Source organism: Channa argus, chromosome 1 (assembly GCF_033026475.1).
Source record: "Channa argus isolate prfri chromosome 1, Channa argus male v1.0, whole genome shotgun sequence".
Taxonomy (NCBI): Eukaryota; Metazoa; Chordata; class Actinopteri; order Anabantiformes; family Channidae; genus Channa; species Channa argus.
This window is the reverse complement of record NC_090197.1, coordinates 1,581,227-1,604,752: the sequence shown is the minus strand read 5'-3', so window position 1 is coordinate 1,604,752 and position 23,526 is coordinate 1,581,227. Positions and strand designations below refer to the sequence as shown.

Sequence of the window (23,526 nt, the reverse complement as noted above, 5' to 3'; positions counted from 1 at the left end):
ATGTTTGTATAGTTTCAAGCTCTTCTAATGTAAAGAGCTAAAAACTAAGTGAATGTCTTTGTGACCAATCAGGACATTTGGGACAATGTCCGTGTTTATGACACAGAAACATGAGTTAAGTTGCAGATATGGAGCTTCAGGGTTCTGATCTTCCAACCCTGTCTCCTAAAAATGATGTTCCTATACAATTAAACTGCAAACACAATTAATTTTGTAATGAGTTCATTATGTTCAGATGCAACATATTTTGTAGATGAGTGAAACACTGCTTTATTTTAGGGAAAGGGAGCTGCAAGGAGGTGGTTGAAGAGGGTGGAAGATGTACAAAGTGACAGACCTGAGATGGATTCCAGAGTCCTGTGTCTGGTTTGGTTCAGGCAAGAACAACCACTGATGTTTGGGTTATAGAAAGATTGTGAATGTGTTTAAAAGCAATGAAACACATTTTGTGTGAAATGGCTGTTAAATGTTCTTCTGTTACAGCAGCTCACTCGATATTTCCCTCGATCTTCCTCTGACCCTAAGATGCTGGAAATGTTTAAACACAACCATAAAATGATATTTCACTGCTAGTTCAGATATTCTGTTGGACTAAAATACAGCGTAACATTATGTTCACTGCTTGTCAATACATTTCTCTGGAAAATCTAATTATGTTTACAGTTTAGTTTTATAGGATCATAATTCTTAGGAGACAGGGTTGGAGTGTGTGCGTGTGTGTCCCCTCAGTGAACTGTATCAGTCTCTGCAGTAGCTTCCAGCTGCAGCATTACTTCAGTTTCTGTTCAGACTGACTGAGGGAGGTTTTTGTACGATGCTTTTTCACTGTGTGAGCAGATACTGACTGTTCAACCAGTGAAGACTCTGACAGTAGTGAACTGCTGCATCTTCAGTCTGAACTCCACTGATGGTCATGTTCTAATTAGGAAAACACAAACACTCAGGGTGGACAGTATGGATGACTTGGTGCAAGAGTGAACACATTTTCTTCATCATCAACACAAACCTGACACCAACCTAAATGATTGGCAGTAATGAAAGAACCATCCAAATGTTTCTCTTAAGTCCAAGTATCAATGGTGCAGAGTGTGTGTGATGGTGAACAGAGGGAACTTTGATTTCAGCTGCTGATCTTCAGTCAGCAGAGTTTCTGTCCACAGGAGACACTCTCACACCTACACACTGCACAGAGACAACGAGGAACCAGGACAGAACCAGAACCCAGGATACAGAGGTTCAGTGAATGTGGTGTTGAAGGTGTGGAGGTGGATCAGTTTGTCAGAGGAGACACTGTAGAAGGACATAGAGCCAGCAGGACAGTCCACATACACTGCTACTCTGTTAGAGACAGAGGACGTGGAAGAGACTGACATTAGTCTGTTGCTGTGGCTGACATAGTAACCATTATCACAGCAGATCAGACTCCAGGACTGATTGTTCCATCCAAACACACAGTCATTACTGACTCTTCTCCTTCTGATTCCTCTGTAACTCACTGATATATAAACTCTTTCTCTCCACTCGACCTCCCAGTAACAGCGACCAGTCAGAACATTTCTACACAGCAGCTGAGACCAGTATTCAAATCTGTCTGGATGATCAGGATAGGACTGATCCTCCTCCACATGTGTCACCTTCCTGTTGTTGTCAGACAGTTGTAGGTTTCTGTTTACTGTGTTTGGGTCCAGTTCCAGTTCACAGGCATCTGATGGAGAGAACAAGACACAAACAGCTGCAGTTTATCATCTGTTGATTTATCAGCAACTTTACTGACAATGACTGAAAGTAAATCATTCCAACTTCCATTTCATCTTCAACTGTGAAGAATGTTTGACTCCATTTCAAGTGAAATTCAACAATCCAGTTAGAACAACAATCCACTTGAGCATTTTATGAAATGGATCAATGAAATCCACATCATACACACATTAGACACAAGTCAACTCTGGAACACCTGTGTTTTTTTTCCACTTGAAGTGTATTTTTCTCCTCCTGGTGTTTAGTGAAGCTTCATCTTTAAACACAGGTGTTTCAATGTGTTTTAAAGCTGTTGCAAACTTTTTCCTGGTGTCTGTATTAGTGTTGTCAATAGTATTGAAAAGTTTCAATATCCACACACTGATGTATGTTGTATATATGTTTTGACCACCCTATTTAAAATGAATGAGGGGACAAAACATTAGAACCACCTCTTCTTATAATGCACTGCAGTACGACTCCACCACCCAGTTTGACCTCAATAAGAAACACAGAGTAGAATTATCCCCTTTCTGACAGTTTCCACTTAAAAACGAAGAAATTCTAACATTGTCAAAGTCGAATTTCTGGCCGAGCTGCCGTGTTGGATTGTACAGGTACCTAATAAAGTGACATCACACCTAAGTGACGAAATGTCCCTGAAATGAATGTGTCCTAAGCAGTAAAGCTGTATTTCCAACTTCAATCATTTCCAGCAACCACAACAACTGTTACTATAAGGAGGAAGCTCCCGTTAACCACTGGCTCCATTACTATCTGTAGCTTCAGGCCTATGCAGGTGCTGGTGAAGAGGCAGCAGGGGAAACATTGGGATGAAGGTAGTGAATAGCTGGATGAATTCCTTCACCTCAGCCTAAACACAAACCTGTTCTGATGAACTTTAGGCACTTTTGAATAGACCACTTTCATTTGAGGGCTCACCTGTATTCTTGTACTGTTCCAGGGCAACAATAAGCACTGAGTCACAGACACTTACTGCTCCAAAGTCATATTACACGTTAGTTCCAACTGTTCATTAACTTACAATATTACCTCCTAAGACAATATCATTACTTTGAAGTTACTTTTGTGTTACTTTCACAAAACATCGGCTCTAAGATTCAGTCAAAGTACAAAACCTCAATTAGTAAAACACTGATATATCACCTACACATCACATATTTATAATGCTCTTCATGACAGGTCAGCGCCAGTGCTCTCACACAGACGACCCAAACATTCATGTGTCCTCCTCACAGAGCCTGAAGTTAAACCTCCTTCCTTTATAGACCAAATGAACTGCAACCAAAAACTCACCTCTTCAGTCTTTGACTGAATCAACTTGGTCTGAATGTGGCTAATGAGGATTCTGTCCACATACTCTGCTACAAGCCACCTTAGCTCTGATTTATTAAACACACTGAGAAGAAAGTGAGGGGTCCTTGAACACAACTTCCATTGGTCAAACCTGTGAAGTACTAGTTACCGAGCAGCACCTGAAGGTAACAAAACTCTTGTATAAAGACACAGTGACAGTCAAAAGACCCAGAAGAAACAAAGTTCACTTTCTGTTGGCTCCACTGTTAATAAAATGTATTTCTTAGTTTTGTTGGATCACTGTGTTCACTTTGTTGCATTTGTGGATTTTTTTAAATTGATTGATTGAATTCTAACATCTTTCCAGCCTCACTGACAAAAAACAAAAGCTAAATCCTGAATGAAACTCTGGAGAAAATCATCTTTGTTCTTCAGTCAAGAAAAGCTTCAAATCTAGTGGAACATGTACAGCTGTGTTCTCAGGAATTAAACTTAAAACACACTCACACTTCCTCAGACCAGGTTTCATCCACCAAAGTCCACCATGATCCAGCCTGGAGGAAGAGACAAAGTCAGAATCAGCTTCATCCACCTTCACTCATCTCCACCATTAAACATGAACCAGAGTTCCTCAGTTAGTCAGAGACACAGAGAAACAGTGTGACAGCTGCTGTTTTCTGTCCATCTGTCCATACCTGAGAGTGTCCAGTCTCCAGTGTGGATCCTCCAGTCCAGCAGACAGCAGCTTCACTCCTGAGTCTCCTGGATGATTGTAGCTCAGGTCCAGCTCTCTCAGATGGGAGGGGTTGGAGCTCAGAGCTGAGGCCAGAGAAGCACAGCCTTCCTGTGTGATCAGACAACCTGACAGACTAAACACACACACACACACACACACACACACACACACAGAGAGACATTGACTTTATTCATTTGCTGGAGACATAACCACAAACTAAATCTAGGCTATAAAATTTACCAATTTTTACTTTTTTACCAACTAAACAGCCAACTGTAGAAACTAGAATTAAGGTGGGTCATGGAACTAAGTCAGGTTGTGGACCTGCTCTTTGCCTTTGCAAGGATACTGGAGAGGTCAGAGGAGTTTGCTACACAAGTGAAAACATATTTTCCTGCTTATGATCTGCAGAATCTCATGTGTGTTATAGTAACTAATGTCCATTGTTTGTTCCTCTCATTTCTGGCAATAATACAATGACATTGGAGCCTTGTAGTTAGTCCGAAGTAAACGCTCTCCATTAGTTCATCTGTGTCCACTTCAATTATTGATATTTTATTGTTTGTGGGGATTTTTCTCTTCAGACCAAACATGTTGGAGTCCAACTCAATATAGTTGAGCACCTTTACTTTATAAACAAGTCAAGTTTCTGTGGTTAGAACAAAAACATTATCCAGCTGACAATCTGCTGATTCAGCAAACCTCTTCATCACGATAGCTTGTCAAATGACTGTTTACAAAAATCTGGATCCTGACCTGAGAGTTTCCAGTCTGCAGTGATGTTGCTTCAGTCCAGCACACAGCAGCTTCACTCCTGAATTCTGCAGGTCATTGTTACTCAGGTCCAGTTCTCTCAGATTAGAGGACTGGGAGCTGAGAACTGAGGACAGAGCTTCACAGCTTCTCTCTGAGAGGTTACAGCAACTCAGCCTGAAGTAGATTTTTACTCAGTTAAAACAAAGTTCAGATATAGAAACACTATTCTAATTTAATGGGGAAACTTGTAAAAAATAGTTATAAACTGACCTGAGAGTTTCCAGTCTGCAGTGATGTTGCTTCAGTCCAGCAAACAGCAGCTTCACTCCTGAATCCTGCAGGTCATTGTTACTCAGGACCAGTTCTCTCAGACTAGAGGACTGGGAGCTGAGAACTGAGGACAGAGCTTCACAGCTTCTCTCTGAGAGGTTACAGTTACTCAGTCTGAAAATAATCCAGTAAAACAAATGAAACCAGTTACAAACATTAGTTTTCTGTCATGCCAACAACAATCCACTTAATCTGAAATAGTCTATGTGCACATACAGAGCTTTGTTGGAGGCTTTGACCACTGGCAGCAGCCTCAGAAGAGCCTCCTCTGAAGCAGAGTATTTCTTCAGGTCAAACACGTCCAGATCTTTTTCTGATGACAGTAAGATGAAGACCAGAGCTGACCACTGAGCAGGAGACAGTTTATCTGTGGAGAGACGTCCTGATCTCAAAGACTGTTGGATCTCCTCCACTAGAGAACCATCATTCAGTTCATTCAGACAGTGGAACAGGTTGATGCTTTTCTCTGCAGACAGATTCTCACTGATCTTCTCCTTGATGTACTGGACTGTTTCCTGATTGGTCTGTAATCTACTTCCTGTCTGGGTCAGCAGGCCTCGTAGGAGATTCTGATTGGTCTGCAGGGAAAGACCGAGGAGGAATCGGAGGAACAAGTCCAGGTGTCCATTTGGACTCTGTAAGGCCTCGTCCACAGCACTCTGGTAGAGAAGTTTTAGATCAGGTCTAAACAGTTTAGACGACTCAGATGTTGATTGTTGTTCTGACAGCAGATTGTTTCCAGAGTTGATAAATGTCAGATGGACATGAAGAGCAGCCAGAAACTCCTGAACACTTAGATGGACGAAGCAGAACACCTTGTCCTGGTACAGTCCTCTCTCCTCTTTAAAGATCTGTGTGAACACTCCTGAGTACACTGAGGCTGCTCTGATATCGATGCCACACTCTGTCAGGTCTGATTCATAGAAGATCAGGTTTCCTTTCTGCAGCTGCTCAAAAGCCAGTTTTCCCAGAGACTCAATCATCTTCCTGCTCTCTGGACTCCAGTGTGGATCTGTCTCAGCTCCTCCATCATACTTGATGTTCTTCAGTTTGGACTGAACCACCAGGAAGTGGATGTACATCTCAGTCAGGGTCTTGGGCAGCTCTCCTCCCTCTCTGGTTTCCAACACATCCTCCAGAACTGTAGCAGTGATCCAGCAGAACACTGGGATGTGGCACATGATGTGGAGGCTTCGTGATGTCTTGATGTTGGAGATGATTCTGCTGGCCTGCTCCTCATCTCTGAATCTCTTCCTGAAGTACTCCTCCTTCTGTGGGTCAGTGAACCCTCTGACCTCTGTCACCATGTCAACACACTCAGGAGGGATCTGATTGGCTGCTGCAGGTCGTGTGGTTATCCAGAGGCGAGCAGAGGGAAGCAGGTTCCCCCTGATGAGGTTTGTCAGCAGCACATCCACTGAGGTGGACTCTGTAACATCAGTCAGGATCTCATTGTTGTGGAAGTCCAGAGGAAGTCGACACTCATCCAGACCATCAAAGATGAACACAACCTGGAACTCTTCAAACCTGTTGATTCCTGCTTCTTTGGTTTCAGGAAAGAAGTGATGAACAAGTTCCACCAAGCTGAACTTTTTCTCTTTCAGCACATTCATCTCTCTGAAAGTCAGTGGAAATGTGAACTGTATGTCCTGGTTGGCTTTGTCTTCAGCCCAGTCCAGAGTGAACTTCTGTGTTAAGACTGTTTTCCCAATGCCAGCCACTCCCTTTGTCATCACTCTTCTGATTGGTTCATCTCTTCCAGGTGAGGATTTAAAGATGTCTTCTTGTCTGATGGTTGTTTCTGGTCTGTCTGGTTTCCTGGATGCTGTTTCAATCTGTCTGACCTCATGTTCATCATTGACCTCTCCAGTCCCTCCCTCTGTGATGTAGAGCTCTGTGTAGATCTGATTCAGAAGGGTTGGGTTTCCTGCTTTAGCGATCCCCTCAAACACACACTGGAACTTCTTCTTCAGGTTAGACTTGAGTTTACGTCGACACACTGCAGCATCAATTCCTGAATGAACAAAGAAGAAATGAAATCAGTGAGTGGTGTGAGTGAAATTTCAAAATTTAGGTAACACTGTTTCACTGTTTTCACACTTCTCACAGACCCACTATCAAACCTGCTTACACCAGTGCCTCCTCACCTTTTGCTCCCCAGCAAGACATCCTGTCTCTGGCCACACAAAGAAGTGATTAGGTAGATATCGACTATAAAACTACCTACACCTGAACATTTGCTTCCCAGAAGGGAGCCCACGGGAACCAGCACAAATCATCGATCTCAAGAACTTAAAAGACTATGAAGACAAAAGGAAAAAGTAACATGAACTTGTTAATTAAGACTCCTGACCACATTGTATGAAGGTTGATTTGCATTGACTCATCCCTTTGTTCTTTGTGTGAACCCAGCTGTTGAGTTGTATGTATAAAAGGCTGAACAACCTACACATCTTGGTCAATCAGATTGGCCCACTCTAGAGTGTAGCTCTGTTCTGCTCTGCATGTTTCTCTATTTGCTGATTAAATTCAACGTTATCATTCACTTGTAAGTTGCCTTTTTGCCTCCTAACTTGCCTTACAGTTTTTGCCACGACAGAATTGGTGTCAGAAAAGTGGGATTGGACGCGTGGTCTGGACTCTGATGGATGAACAGTAGCAGTGCACAAGTAACAGCTGATTCCTCCCTATGGTTGAGAAGCTCTTCTCCTGAGGAGCCCACCCGCCGATCCAATCCAGAAGCGATACGGACCGTAATACGGCGGTGAAACAGCAACGGAGAAAGACGCGAGCAGACCAGAACTTGGTAAGAGAGCTCTATAAAACTCACTACTGGTTGGGTAGTTGACAAGACGTTGTCTTAGTTGAACCGTTGTGCTATTGACTACTGTTGTATGCAGCGCAGTAAACTCTGAGTCGCACGAGGAAAGGTAACGCTAGGGAACGGCAACTAGAGGAATGGGTCTAGTACTGGGTACTAGAGAAATGAGCGCCTGGCCTGGGCACAGTCTGCCAACTGATTTGTCACCATTATGTGAAGAAATGTCAAAAAAATACAAGGGTAGTTGTAATCAATTGACTGAATGGTGGGAATTGGGGTTTCCTAAGGAGGGTAGTCTGAGTAGCAGACAGTTAGCTCAGTTAAAAGATAAACTGGAAAAGAGAGAAAAGGAGAGCGCAGAGAATCACAAGTCCTTGTCCAAACGAAGTAAAAGAAAGCATAAGGTGTTCCAACCTGACTGGAAGGCATTTAGTATGTGGAAAGATGAATGTCATGTGAGGGAGAGTAGAATGTTTAGACGACAGAATGCAAATGAACATGAGAGGCCAAAACAGAAAGAACCAGAAAATGTAGTTTATAGACCAAAATATTGTTCTGACACTGAACCTCTGTATCCTGTATTGTCTGAGTTTCACAAGGTGGATCCAGATCTGGACTCTGCTCCTCCACTGCCTCCCCCACCATACCAGAGCCAAGCAGCACAGCAGGGGGGAATCCAAGCCAGCCCTCCCCCATCAGAAAATGCAGCAGCCACACAAAGAGCACAAAGGGGCAACACCTCTGAGGAATCACTCCTGGAGCCCAACCCTGGAAGTGTGAAAGGACACTCCATGCACACCAGATCAAAAGGACATAACTTTCCCCGCAATCTTGAAGAACAAATAGGAGATGGCATGCATGTTCTGACTTTTCCTATGATTGAGGTGGGAGGAGTTCATGGCCCCCAACTTGTTTTCCGCCCCTGGACAGAATTGGACATTAAGGAAGCAAATGAGAAAGTCACTCACCCAAAAAGAAATGCAAACAAGTGGGGAGAGGACTTCCAGAACATGGTGCAGGACTACAAACCAACATTTCAGGAACCGGAACGCCTGTTGAAGCGACAGCTGGGATGTGATTTTCACAAGGTCAGACACTTGTTTACCAACTCCAATCTCAGGCTTCGTCTGAAGCAGCAAGACTGGGAACATGAGGACAATGCTTTATACAGGAACCCTGTAACACTACTGGTGCAGGGTGTGCAAGCAAAGTTTCCGCTTAAGCAAGACATGAGTGTGATCAGTGCCATACAGCAGGAGCCAAACGAGTCTGTGGGAGCATTTCTCGCACGGCTAACTGAGGCATATGACATACACAGTGGTCATGTTCCACCAGAAGATGGACTGGGAAGGAACCCCATGAGTTCCTATGAGGCCCATCTTAAGGATGCTTTTCTAAACAGGACGAAAGTGGTAGAGTGGTAGATCATGCCTTACAATAGGTGCTAGTGGAAAACCTGTTTTAGAAAATTGCTCTGTTCCTCTCAAATGCAGTTTGGGGAAACAGACCATCAAACACTCATTCATAGTGTCACAAAACTGTCCAGTTAATCTATTAGGGAGAGATTTGATGTGTCAATTTGGAATAGTACTTTGTTCAACGCTTGATGGAATCAAAGTCTTAAAACAGGGAGATGAAGAATATCCATCACAGCTCAATCAGATGATTAACATCCATTCACAATATGCATATAAATGGCAACTTGTTGACAACACGCCTGTTGTACAGCAGCTTACAGATTTTGCACACACACACAGCACATAAGCAGAAACATTCCAACATCATAAGACACTACACTGCACAGCACACGTAAATGAAGGACCAGAAAGTGAATATGAAAGTCAGTGGTATGTTGAATATGAAAGTCAGTGGTATGTTGAAAATGGGGAATCGGAAGTGATATGTTTGACAAATGTGTATTGGACAAGGACTGCTGCGGTTGCCTCTGTCTCACTCTCCTCTAAACAGGAAGTACTATTTAAGGGGGACACTCCACATATCCCATTGGCTAAACCTTCTGACTGGAGTTGGCAAGAACTGGGCCCATGGTTGCAGAGCCGGCTGCTCCTCGAGGATTTCCAACAAACAGCATCAGATCCTAGGACGGAATACAGTAGGAAGGGTGATGTACATCGTACACAATTTAAATCAATTGTGCAAGCTTTTAGAACAGTTGAGCTCATTGATGGCCATGACACCGCACAGGCTGCAGCCTATACCATCACAGAAACTAGTTTACCACCAGAGCTCGAGCAAATTCCAAAATCTCTCTGGGCAGCCCATAAATATGATGTAGGTCTTATGAGAGATGCAGAACCTCTGACAGTACATCCAAAATCAGAGTACAGGCCATGTCAGAAGCAATATCCTTTAAAGCAGGAAGCCATCGATGGCATAAGGCCTGTGTTCAATTCTCTGCTAAAAGCAGGTGTAATAATTCGATGTAACAATTCCCAAGTGCGCACTCCCATATTCCCTGTTAAACAAATTAGAGACCAAGGTCAACCAACTGAGTGGCGCTTTGTGCAAGATTTGCAGGCGGTGAACGCAGCCGTTCACCCCCGGGCGCCAGAAGTAAGTAATCCCCAAACCATTTTGTCTCTGGTACCACCAAATTCAACTTACTTCTCAGTAGTAGATCTGGCCAATGCCTTCTTCTCTGTCCCTGTACACAAGGACAGCCAGTACTGGTTTGCTTTTTCATTTGAAGGGAAGGTTTATACTTGGACCCGTTGTCCTCAGGGCTATTCTGAAAGTCCAGGTTACTTTCATCAAGCTCTCAACAGAAACCTCCAAGATCTTAATTTGCCGGCCGGCTCAGCGATCTTACAGTACGTAGATGATCTGCTGATTTGTAGTCCAACTGAAGACGCATGCAAAATTGATACGGTGCACCTTTTAAAACATCTTGCAGATAATGGCCATAAAATAAGTCTCACAAAAATGCAATTTGTGCAGCAAAAGGTGACATATCTGGGCCATGTGATCACCCCAGAGGGCAAAACACTGTCACCAAAACGAATTCTTGCAATTCAAAATATTCCTAAGCCTGTTACAAAAAAACAGATGATGAGTTTCCTTGGCATGACATCATTCTGCAGACAGTGGATCCCAAATTACTCTTTGCGCGACGCTTCCCTGTCTGCTATGGTGCATGGTAAACAACTTTCAGCGCGTGATAAAATTAAATGGACTATTGAAGGAGAAAAAGCGTTTAGTGATCTTAAGGCAGCACTCACTGCAGCTCCCACTTTGGGTCTGCCCAATCCTAACATGCCTTTTACTCAATTTGTTGATCAAAAGGACAGTTACATGACCTCTGTGTTATGCCAATCTCACGGGGGTAAACTGCGGCCTGTTGCTTATTTTTCATCAAAACTGGATCCAGTAGCAGCAGGTCTTCCCCTCTGTCTGAGAGCAGTTGCTGCAGCAGAAAAAGCTGTTTTGGCGTCACGTGATTTGGTTGGCTATTCTGATTTGATACTTATGGTTCCGCACGCCGTTACACACATATTACACACACAGAAAACTGCACATCTGTCAACTCAGCGTTGGTTGAGATACCACACTGTATTGCTGGAAATGCCTAACATCACTGTGAAAAGATGTAATGTGTTGAATCCTGCTACTCTTCTTCCTACAGTGGAGGATGGAGATCCTCATAACTGCACAGAGGTTCTGGAAACCATATGTACTCCCAGACCTGATCTCACAGACACACCAATCTTGAATGCTGACTTAGAGTTATTTGTTGATGGGTCTGCTTCCCGAGATGTCAAAACGGGTAGAAACCTAGTTGGATTTGCTGTTGTCACCAAACATAATGTCATTTCCAGTGGTACACTACCCTCTCACCTGTCTGCTCAGGCAGCAGAGCTGATAGCCCTTACGGAAGCTTGTAAATTGGCTGAAGGAAAAACTGTCAATATTTACACTGACTCACGTTATGCATTTGGTGTCGTCCATGATTTTGGTTGTCTCTGGAGACAAAGGGGTTTTATGACATCAGCCGGAACACCCATTGCACACCACACTCTGGTTGCAGCACTCTTAAATGCAATCCTGTTACCTAAACAAATATCAGTAATAAAATGTGATGCTCATACTAACAAAACAGATCCCATTTCTACAGGAAATTCAGCAGCAGATGCCGCAGCAAAAGCAGCAGCCAGGACGGGACAAATGTTTAACCTAACTCTGCTTTCTCTTTCACAGGAACTCAACCCACAGGCTGACCTGTCAACCATGCAGTCATTGGCAAGCATATCTGAAAAAACTCTATGGAGAAAATCAGGTGCAACACTACAAAATGGGGTTTGGCTTGGCCCAGATGATAAACCTTGCTTACCTAAGGCTTTTTTCCATTTGTATGCAAAATTAGCTCATGGTAAAGATCATGCTTGCAAGGGGGGGATGTGTGCATATGTCAACACTCACTGGTACACCAGGGGTTTTTCAACATATGCAGCTGAATACTGTAGAAAATGTTTAATCTGTGCCGCAAACAATCCCTCTGGTGCCATCAAAATGCCATTGCAAGGTCACCCCCCACCTGATGGGCCTTTTGAACATTGGATGATTGACTTCATTGAATTATCACCATGCCAAAACAAAAGATATTGCTTGACCATGGTTTGCATGTTTAGCAAGTGGGTAGAGGTTTTCCCTTCTTCCAAACAGGATGCATCCACAGTGGTAAAAGCCCTAATAAAAGACATCATTGTTCGCTGGGGTATTCCAAAAAAAGATCAGTAGCGACAATGGTCCTGGGTTTGCCAACAAAGTGTTGAAGAATTTGTCAAATTATTTTGGGTTTGAATTCAAATATCACTGTTCTTATCACCCTCAGAGTGCAGGTGCAATAGAGCGACAAAATGGCATCCTCAAGACAAAACTAACAAAATGCTGTGAAGAAACAGGTTTGACATGGGTTGAAGCATTACCATTGGTACTGTTCTATATGCGTACGAGAGCAAGAACAACACATGGGTTAAGTCCATTTGAAATCATATTTGGAAAACCTCCTAGTATAGGGCTTAATCCCATCAAACAAAGTCTGATGACTGGGCGTCATGAAGACATGATGCTGGATTACTGTGCAAAACTTTCTGCCTCTCTCTCAGTTCTTCGTCCCCAGGTGAAAGCAGCCCTGTCCACCCCCGCAGACACCACCCTGCATGATCTCAAACCAGGTGACTGGGTGCTCATCAAGGACTACCGGAGGAAACACTGGAGGCAGAGACGTTTCACAGGACCACATCAAGTACTGCTGACTTCCAGTACAGCAGTGAAAGTAGAGGGACGCGCCACGTGGGTCCACGCCAGCCACTGCAAGAAGATCCTCACACCTGAACCAGAAAAGGAACTACACCCAGGAGAACACCGACTAGACAAGGAAACAACCGCCGTGGAAGACGACCAGCAAGGTACAGACAGTCAAATTTGTCCCCTGAATTGTTCACCCCGGTGAGGGGGGAGAAGTGCAGATCGGGCTCAGCCCGCACTTCAAGCTCCAACAAACGTCAAGAAGGGTGAATACAGGAAGGTGACAAAGGCGACATCTGGTGCCCAACGATGGAGAAATCTGGCCATGATGACACCAGCCCCTGGGGCTGGTTTGATGTCATGTTTGGAAAATGGAAGGCCTTCATCTTGTCACTTTTCACAGGTGTCGTTATAGGCATCACTGCCCTAACCCTGTGTGGATGTTGCCTTATTCCGTGTGCACGTGGGCTAATAATGCGTGCAATTGATCATTCCATCTCACACCAAATGACTATACAAAGTATGCCTTTACTTAGAGACAGTGCTACCCTTGAGTCCTTCCACATCCCCAACTGGGAACCTCCATATAATGAAACTGATAGCATTGAGTTAAATTGATTTGGCCTAATCTGGGAACATAATGATGAAATGTTTTGAAAATCTTTGTGAATTAACATTTCCGATGAACTGTCCCTACTGTTGCTTAGCCTTATTAAATCCTGATCATGTAATTATCATAAAATGATAAAAGGGGGGATGTGTGAGGGAAATTTCAAAATTTAGGTAACACTGTTTCACTGTTTTCACACTTCTCACAGACCCACTATCAAACCTGCTTACACCAGTGCCTCCTCACCTTTTGCTCCCCAGCAAGACATCCTGTCTCTGGCCACACAAAGAAGTGATTAGGTAGATATCAACTATAAAACTACCTACACCTGAACATTTGCTTCCCAGAAGGGAGCCCACGGGAACCAGCACAAATCATCGATCTCAAGAACTTAAAAGACTATGAAGACAAAAGGAAAAAGTAACATGAACTTGTTAATTAAGACTCCTGACCACATTGTATGAAGGTTGATTTGCATTGACTCATCCCTTTGTTCTTTGTGTGAACCCAGCTGTTGAGTTGTATGTATAAAAGGCTGAACAACCTACACATCTTGGTCAATCAGATTGGCCCACTCTAGAGTGTAGCTCTGTTCTGCTCTGCATGTTTCTCTATTTGCTGATTAAATTCACCGTTATCATTCACTTGTAAGTTGCCTTTTTGCCTCCTAACTTGCCTTACAGTTTTTGCCACGACAAGTGGAACCTTCAGAAAATCAAAGAATCTAAACATTTAAGTGTCTGTAGAGTTTTTCTTCCTCCATCAGTTTTATCATCAGTGGAGGACAAACAGCCTCTGATCTGATACAGATGTGTGCAGCATATTTACAGCAGAGTTTGGAAATGGAAACCTCTCTCCCGCTGTTTCCATTTCCTCTTTCCATCATGTTAAATCTGTTCAAATCCTCTTACTGCTCTGCAGACAGTCAGCCAGCTCCTCCTGCTTCATTCTCCTCAGGAAGTTCACTGTGATCTTCACAAATGACTCTCTGTTGCTCCTCCTCTGCTCTTCATCCTCCTTATCCTCCCTCTGACTCTCTGAGCATTCTGGGTAATCTGGTCTCAGGACCCTCTGGATCTCCTTCAGCTGGTTCTTCACAAAAGTGACAATGTTGTCCTCCAGCAGCTGGAACAGAATGAGAAGTGAACATTTCATTGAAACTGCTGGTCTGAACACAGCAGCATGGACTCTGTTAGGACCTGAATGGTTGTTGAACATTCAGTCTGGGTTTTATGTAGTTCATAGTCAAGTGTGATTGGACATGTACAGACCATAAATATGGAGTCCAGGTCTGGTTGATGCTGCTGGGCAAACTGATCACTGTGAACCTCTGAGCTCTGCTGCTCAACTCTGGGGAGGAAAGAGACACTTTAAGGAAATGTAATGACTCATAAACAAAGTGAGTAAAAAGTAAGTGTTCATGTGGACACCTGGTGGACACCTTCACTTCAGGACAAATGGGAAACACTGAGTAAAAGTGGCAGTACAGTGGCTGAATGTGGACAGGGTGTATACCTGTATATCCTGCACATATTAAAAGATGTTTCTTGTTTTTTAAGCCTGAAGGTGGTAGTTGAAGGACAAAAAGGTCTTGTTTGCTTTACAGGTCAGTTGCATGAACCTCTGAATGTCAGGATTCAGTTTGAAATTCTTACCTTCCATCAGCAGCTTGTTCATCTTTAAAGTCAATAGAATGAATCTTAAACCTGTCAGTCTTCATGGAGACCGAGCTGTGTATCATCCTGATATAAACAAGTGACAAAGTATCATATGTGTCCTTGAGCAAAACACTGAACCCCAACTTAGTTGCTCCAGGTGAGTGTTGGACAGCTGCATAGCAGCTCCCCCATCGGTGTGATTGTAAGTATGAATGGGTGAATAAGTAACAGTGTAAAGTGCTTTGAGTGCTAATGGGTAGGAACGTGCTTTATAAGTGAAGAACATTTACTATTTAAAGCCATAGAGAGCAGATTTAAAATTGAAGTCGTCCGGTAAGAGAAACTACAATTAGTAATTTGTTAGATGCTTTTATCCAAAGCGACTGCTTGGGATCTTTTGTGTAGTGATGGGACCAGCAGACGCTGTTCATTGGCAGAGCACAGTAGACCCCAATAAAAATAAGTAAGACATCAAAGACAACTTGGGGATTCTCAGTATAGTCACATAAAACCACAGTTATCATCTAATTTGTAGTTGTTGTTGTTTTGTATGTTACTGACTCAATACATACTCTGGGAACTTGTGAACTGTGATGATCATGATGATAATATTTAATCATAATTAAATTTCTTAATTAATTAAAATAATGTAAATTAATTAATAATAATTAATTTACACATATGCACGTATGTACCATTAATAGGGCTGCAGCTAACGATAATTTTCTTTGGTCAATGTATAGATTATTTTTTTAATCGATTAATCTATTGATTATTTTCCCATTAAGCTCTCTTTAAATTTTCAATTAATATATAACATAACAATTAATTTACTAAAAATAAACATCTTAATTGATCAATCATTTATATTTCAATAGAATAATTCAAAGTATGCACTGCAGGACATTATTCCTTCCCCCAAAAATAGGCCAAGAGTTGGACGTAAAGCAGGAGTTTGTTCCATTCAAGTTAAAGGAATGTGGTGCATCTCCATTTCCTCAGTAAACAGTTCAGTTACTGTAACAGAATAGAAGAATGAACATGAAATCAGTCCCTATCACTGATCCCTGTCCTCCTCTGTCTGCTGCTGACAGCTACAGGGTCCTGTCTGCTTTGGGACTGTGACTGTCTCAGTGTCCACCAGAACCTGTGGCACATTAGGTTGAACAGTTAGTGCATTAAGTGCAGCACATCCAGCTTTTGATGACTTCCAGCTTTAAGTGGATGGAAACTAACGTGTTTGTAGCAGTTAGTGATTAACCAACAAGCTTGTTGTGGTGAACACATGACAGTGGATGATGAACTGTGGTCACAGCTGAAATCATCACTTTTCTGCACATTTATGATCGTTTAATGTGTGTTTTGATCATTTCCTCTTATAGATTGTTCATTTAAGGAACGTTTTTACGCTGAGACTCAAACGAGCACTGATGTTGTCCAGTCGAGTTAAGGAGTAACTTTGACTTTACCTGAGCTGTGTCCCTCTCTGCTGCAGACAGGGACACTTGGCTGAGCTCCGTCCTCACTCAGACTCAGAGAGAAGAAGCTGCTCCACAAGTTTATTTTCTTATTCACTAATCTCAGTGGTGTCTTGAAGAATTCATACCCGGTGATTTCAGAACACAGTTCACCTTTAACAACTAAATCTGTGAGGTCATTTCTTTATAGTCCCAGGTACCGAATCTGTGTGTAGCATTAATGTGTAGCTCAACATGTGACATGTCGATGCATGTTTCATAAATCTATGTATTTTTGTAATCGATTATGACGCATTTCCCCACTCCTAAATATAAAGAAAGTACTGGATAATGTGTAAGTCTTCGGTTCACTGACTGGGCCTGGGCTTTGGGACGTGGGAGGGGTCTACAGCAGCAACCACTTCTTGTTGAGAAGAGGCAGAACGATATGGGTTTTCATGTCAGAGTCTCCAAAAGTCTCCAGTAAAACCAGAAAAAAGGCGCTAGTCACTTCTTTTTTTAAGAGTCGCTAGAAAGGTCTGAAAACTCAGTAAATGTAGTGACAAAGTCACTAAGTTGGCAACAGTGATCATCACTGGCTCATCAAGCTTGACAGCAGCATTTGATTGACAACTAATTGTCAAATAATCCTTTTGGGTAAGAAGGGGGGCGGGACATTTATGAATTTGATTGATATACATGAGAGTTGGTTTGACAAGTGACCAATCAAATCTGACTAAGTTTTTAAATGTATGTAGCTTTCATTCAGCTTTTGGTGAGCGGTGTGTTGGAGACCCCTGCACTAGCGCTAAGGTAAATGCACAGGGAGGAACAAACAAACAAAGCGTTAAACCGACGCTGACGGACAAGTAAATAATCAAACCTCAGACCAAAAATAGGCTAAACAGTGTCCAAAGACAGAAGTTCAGCAAAACAGGGAAGTCAGGAGTCCAAACAGGAAGACAAAATGTCCAGGAGCATGAGGAGCATAAAAAGACCAACTGGCAGGGAACTGTGGGGAAAGTCGGGTTTAAGTTAAAAACAGGAAACAGGAAGGAAACAGGAAGTGAAGCTGGGGAAACAGGGATAAACTGAAGTCGGCAACAATGATCTTTTCCATTTTACGTTTTCCATTTTCACTTCATTATACTGACATAATTATATTATTTGTGTCAAAAATAGCATTATTATCTATATCTATGACTGTTGGTCTGTATATGTTTGTGCTCTATAAAACTCTTTTTTCAGCTGGACACATTCTTGCATTCCTGCAAAAATCACGAGGCCTGTAGAGCAGAGAAACAAGAGGTGCAAAAGCAGCGATTCACTCATTGAAAAGAAACACAACTGCTAAAATCCGTTGTGTCTGATTAGGGTCTTAGACAAACCACTGACATGGACACTGCTGCTCAGTCAGTTATTCAGCAACTCATTACCAGCTCAGTGGTGTAGCTTTACTTGGTGCTCTCCATTTGGCTGTGCCAGTACGCTGGTTATGCAGTAGTGAGGAAAGGTCTTTGAAACGAGTGCAGGTGGCAGGTGACCACTGATGAGAACTTAGAAAAAGTGATGGAAGCGTCCTTGTTGATCATATCTTTCCTTTTGAGTTACATTAATATTATTTGTAGCAAATAGTCCCAAAGATCACAAAGATGTGATTCTATTGGCAATTGATTCCATCCTGATTTTAGTTAATGAAAGTGAATTAGATGCTCTGCACTTATATAGAGCTTCTCTATCTACTGGGACCCAAAGCACTTTACACTGCTGCTTATTCACCCATTCACACTCATAATCACACACTGATGGGGGAGCTGCTATGCAGCTGACCTGAACTCACCAGGAGCAACTAAGTGTCAAGGACACTTCAACATGTGACAGGAGGAGCTGGGAATCAAACCAACAACCCTGGGATTGTTGGACAACTGCTCTACCTCCTGTGCCACAGTCGCCCTTAGCTCAGCAGAAGATTTCTATTTCATTATCTTATATGTCACAGGTTCTGTTTATGATATTTTGCTTGCATGTCTCTCAGATTTCCTGTGTTCTTGTATTGACTTTGACTTGGACTCAGGTTGGCAAAAGCAGAATGTGCTGTTTCATGTGCTGCTTTATTTAACAAAATGTAACAAAAACTATGAAGCTCAGGACCAAGAGAAGTCTTCTAATCTTAGAGTCTTGAGTCTGACAATAACTAAAACATTTCTTACCTTCCATGAGCAGGTTGTTCATCTTTAAAGTCAATAATGCGACCTGCAGACCAGTCACTCTTCATAGAGACCCAGCTGGGGTCAGCAGAGTCTGGTCTCTGCTTCTTCATCCTGATCCAAACAAATAAAGAGACTAAAGAAAAGTAGCAGTGAAACCAGATGAATTCATCTTATTTTAAGTTTTGCTGGTTTGTAATGTTTTTTATTTGGGTTGCAGGGGGGCTGGAGCCTATCCCAGCTGTCATCGGGGGAGAGGGGACGTAGACCCTGGCCAGGTCTCCATTCTATCTCAGGGCCACAAAGTGAGACATACACAGACAGTCACACCATTTGCACTAACATTTACACCTACGGGCAATTTTAGATTCTAAACTGTCATTATTAATAATTCTAATAATTTCTTCAACCTTCACGCACTGCAAATATGTAGCATGAAAAAGACACTGTATGAAATGTAAATCTTCAGTTCACTGAAGCAAACATGTACATTGTTCTGTCAGGGTTATGTCCAAACTCAGGTTACCACCATCAACTGTGGAGTTGATAGTGACAGAGATCAGCAGCTCCCAAAGCAAGAAGTTCAGTCTTACTCAGACTGTGAAGCTCTGGACTAAGAAATGATTCCTCTTATCAGGCAAATCAGAAAATAAAGCTCATTTTTTATTTCTTACCTTCCATGAGCAGGTTGTGCAACTTTAAAGTCAATAAAGCGACCTGCAGACCAGTCACTCTTCATAGAGGTACAGATGGGTTCAGTAGAGTCTGGTCTCTGCTTCTTCATCCTGATCCAAACAAACAAGAGACAAATGAAAAGTAGTTTGAAGCTGAAAGCAGATGAATTGTAAGCAGACTGTCAGCAGCTGAAATGTTAGAAGCAGATAGAAAGTCAGTAAGAAGACAGTGGATGAGGAACGTTCTCCTGTTCATCAACATGGAATCTGATGAAAGACGCTGTCTCATCTTAGTTGCTTAGTTGACTAATCAGTGGTTGGCTCTTTGTTAACTAAGACAGTTAGTAGTTGATGATTAGTTCTTCTAAGCTGTTATTGAGGAGCTGAGTGGCAGATGTGACAGTGAGTGGGAATAATGATGGTGGACTGATTTGACATGGACAAGAGTCATGGACAGTTAGAGATCCTCATCTCACCTCTGGTCTTTGGTCTGGCTCTCATGTCCCCCACACAGAGTGGTTTTAGAGGGAGGGACTCCCTCCTCTCTGTCCTCACACTGATTCATAGCAGAGTCCACACCTGCTGGGAGAGCTGAGCTCAGTCTTTACAGCAACAACACTGACAATGTTCCCTTGAAGCTGCTCAGCTGCTGAATTCACATCCAGTCACAGAGACTTTGGAGCTTCAGCTGGAAACACAGAGAAGAGCAGAGAGAAATGAAACATGTAAAGTTTTATTGAACATCCTTCACTGCAAATTAGACCTTGTTATTATTCATCAAGGCTTGTGGACTATTTTCCTGTTATTTCTGCTAATTGTGCTAATCTATTTTAGTCTGACTGACTGATTGTTTTAATTGTTTTTAATAGTTTTGTTTCTGAGTATGCACTTTGGGAATGGCAGGTCTAATCAAGTGTGTTTCTGGAACTGATTATTCTCGAACAGTTCCCGATAACTTGGACAACTTCTAGCAGCAGGAGCCAGCTGCTGACCTACAGCTGTGATGTCCTGCTCAGTCCAACCAGTGATGTACCAGCCTTTGGTTAGGTTTGGTTAGAGGAGAGCAGGCAATGAGGAGTCAGAGAAACTGGTGGAGGGGAAAGAGAGGGGGAATTACACATCATCTCAGAAGAGGAAATAAACCACTGATGCCTTCTACTTTGCTTAGACACATACACTTCCTGAAGAGGAAAGTGGATGAACTCTGAACCCTGGCCAGGTTCTGCTATGAATACTGTGATTCTTGTATCATGGTTTTCACAGAAATGTATCTTAATCAGTCTTTTCCAGATTTGTGAGGTAGAAGGCTTCTCCCTGATTCGTTTGGACCGGACAGATGACTCAGGCAAAGTTAGAGGAGGTGGAGTGCTGACAACATACGGTAAGAGAGACACTGTGCAGCCCGGACACTGAATTGCTGAGCCTGAGTTTAAGACCATGTTACCTACAGAGAGAATGTGGATGCATTATTTTATGTGCTGTATTTTATGTGCTGTTTCAAATATGATTCAACGTCGCCCGCTCTGGCCCCAGGAAGACATTTGACTACGGCCGCTGGAGTCTCTAACTTCACGTTTCTGACTATAGAGCTGCCAATTACCAGAGTTGGTTTCTCAGCGGGTTTGTCGCTGAGTGGGGAAAATCGATTAGAAACGTCAACCGATTGGTGGTGAACCTCGGGCGTCTGTTTAGCTTTAGATCTCTTACGAACCGTCACCCAGCTGGACTGGCTTTCCGGTTGCTCGGGAACTGCCGGGGGACAGCTAGCAGGGGCTACGCTAGGTCGGCCCGCACCAGCTACCGGGGCCTGACTAGCTGAGTTGTTTTCCATGGTGCAGAGCCGCGCTTCCAATTCCGTGAGCCTCGTCTCCAAAGCTGCAAAAACCTTACACTTATTACATAAACCATTATCCATAAAGGAGGCAGAGGAAAAACTGAACATGAGACACACCGAGCAAGTGAGAGAAGGAGAAACAGAGGGAGACAGAGAAGCCATTGCTAACGGATAAATGTTAAGCTAACAAAGCTAATATAGGTAAAATGTGGAATTAGTTCATGTTAGCTGGTTATGTTTTACAAGAGCAGGTGCTTGTGTAATAAGAAGCGTATGTCACGACTCAAGTATTAATTGTTGTGTGGAGAAAATCAGTTATTTAAATCCAATAAAAGCTGCAATTAATCAGTAAACAGTCCTTTGGTAGAAACCCAAAAGTGCGAGGACGCCTCACCGTAGCTCACCCAGCTAAACAACCCTCACATAGCTAAGCAGCTAATGTCGACCTTCGTTCACACTAGACTCTAGTGCTAAATATAGAAGAGTAGTGTTACATGTGGCTTCGTTCTTCCCTTTGCTGCACGGCCACTTCAATCAAATCCGGGGGAAAAATGTACAGTTTACCTGCTTCTGCAGACACCAATACGCCGCTGGTTCGAGTCCGCAGACTTCCTGACAACTTTCTGCTACTGGCTCCTCACCTGAACACGGTGGCGAACTGTTAGCTGACAGCAGCTTTTCACACAGACAAACCTTCAACTTGTGCTTTTTACAGTCCATCAAACTGCAGATGAGAATCTTTTACACACTAAAATTGTCACTGACCAAAGACTCACACGGAGAAAAGATCTGCGCCACAACACGGACAAAGTGAAAGTAAGAACTAACTACAGGAAACAGGAAGTAACCAGGAAGCTTGTCCGGAGCAAATAACCGACTATTTACTATTTCCTGCCTACTATATAGGATATTAAATATTTAGTGGACTATATGGTCTTTTTGTCTGACAGAACACACGTTCGTTTAGTCATTTAGCAGATGCTTTCATGCAAAGCGACTTAGAAGTGAGGCAAAAATCTAAATCAATGAGAGAAAAATCAAGAAGTGTTTATATTTGATGAGGTGCAAGAAAGAGCAAAACCAAAGTTTTTTTTAATAAATTTAGGTGCATTGGAAGATGCGAAAGAGCTCTGTTTTCAGTCACTTCGGACACTAATGGAAAATTAACTTGGTGCAGTTGATTACATCACACAACAAAACATCACAGAACAACATTGCAGACAAATCCTCTTACATATAGCTTGTATATAGTTTGTTAATATAGTGAAATGATTGATGATTGTTGTAATCTTTGTGTTTTCTCCCTCTTCTGTTGGGGGTTGGAAGGTGGGAGATAGAAACAGATTACTGGGCTTAGTGTTTCTGAAACATGGATGATCTACACTCTGTTCTGGACTGGAGCAGTTGGGATTAAGGGTCTTGCTCGAGGACACCACAGTGTTGCTGATGGGGGAGGATGAGGGGTCTTTTTCACTTACCCACCCATCCTGCTGGGGCTGGTGACTGAAGCAGGGACCTTCCAACCACCAGCTCACTTCTCTCACTGAAATAAGAAGATTTCAGACACAGATTCATGAAGCAGTCTCTTGGTTTGGACTCCGTCTAGTGGCTGAATCGTGATGGTAACTCTGATATCTGGGCAGTTTTTGGGCTCAGTGTTGATGAAACTCACTATTAACAGGCTGAATGACAGAGGTCACATACAGTTGTTGTACTGGCTGAGGCCTAATGTTTAGATTGTTACTGTTCACACTAACTAATGAAACAGACCCTGGGACTAAAAATCAACTTGTGACGAGCTCCAGCTGATGCTTTGCTGCTTTTTCTTTCTTTTTTCCATGTTTAAAACTAGTCAGACTGCAGCCATGGAACTGTTTTTTCTGCTGTTGACACTTCATCTTGCATCTCCAGGTGAGATCACATTCCAGGTGTTATGTGTTAAAGGTGTTTCTTGGACTTTGAGTGTTGCTTCATGGAAAAGCATTACAGTGCATGGAGTCACAAGCTGTCAGTGCCTGTAAGAAAACTTAAAACCAACCAAATAAAGATGATCTGACAGCACAAGCTAGAAGCCTTTTTTCATGGTCAGAATATGTGATCACAAGACGTTTTCACAGGTGTAAT

The 23,526-nt window shown here is 42.7% G+C and overlaps 1 protein-coding gene across 2 annotated transcripts; it reads right to left on the bottom strand.

Moving 5' to 3' along the window:
• On the bottom strand, nt 1-22,107 carry LOC137099415 (NLR family CARD domain-containing protein 3-like). Of its 2 annotated transcripts, XM_067476241.1 has the most exons (12): nt 21,967-22,107; nt 20,045-20,256; nt 19,569-19,679; nt 18,898-19,008; nt 14,844-14,922; nt 14,484-14,697; nt 5,093-6,890; nt 4,817-4,990; nt 4,547-4,720; nt 3,750-3,923; nt 3,562-3,608; nt 1-1,705 (listed from the first exon to the last, which is right to left on the bottom strand). In XM_067476241.1, the coding sequence occupies exons 2-12, from the start codon at nt 20,131-20,133 to the stop codon at nt 1,176-1,178; spliced, it is 3,501 nt and encodes a 1,166-aa protein (XP_067332342.1). In that variant the 5' UTR covers nt 20,134-20,256; nt 21,967-22,107; the 3' UTR covers nt 1-1,175. The 2 variants fall into 2 exon arrangements, with proteins under 2 accessions (XP_067332342.1, XP_067332333.1); XM_067476232.1 differs by lacking the exons at nt 14,484-14,697; nt 14,844-14,922; nt 18,898-19,008; ... (1 more) ...; nt 20,045-20,256; nt 21,967-22,107 and adding an exon at nt 7,024-12,672.
• Between the last annotated feature and the right edge of the window lie 1,419 nt (nt 22,108-23,526).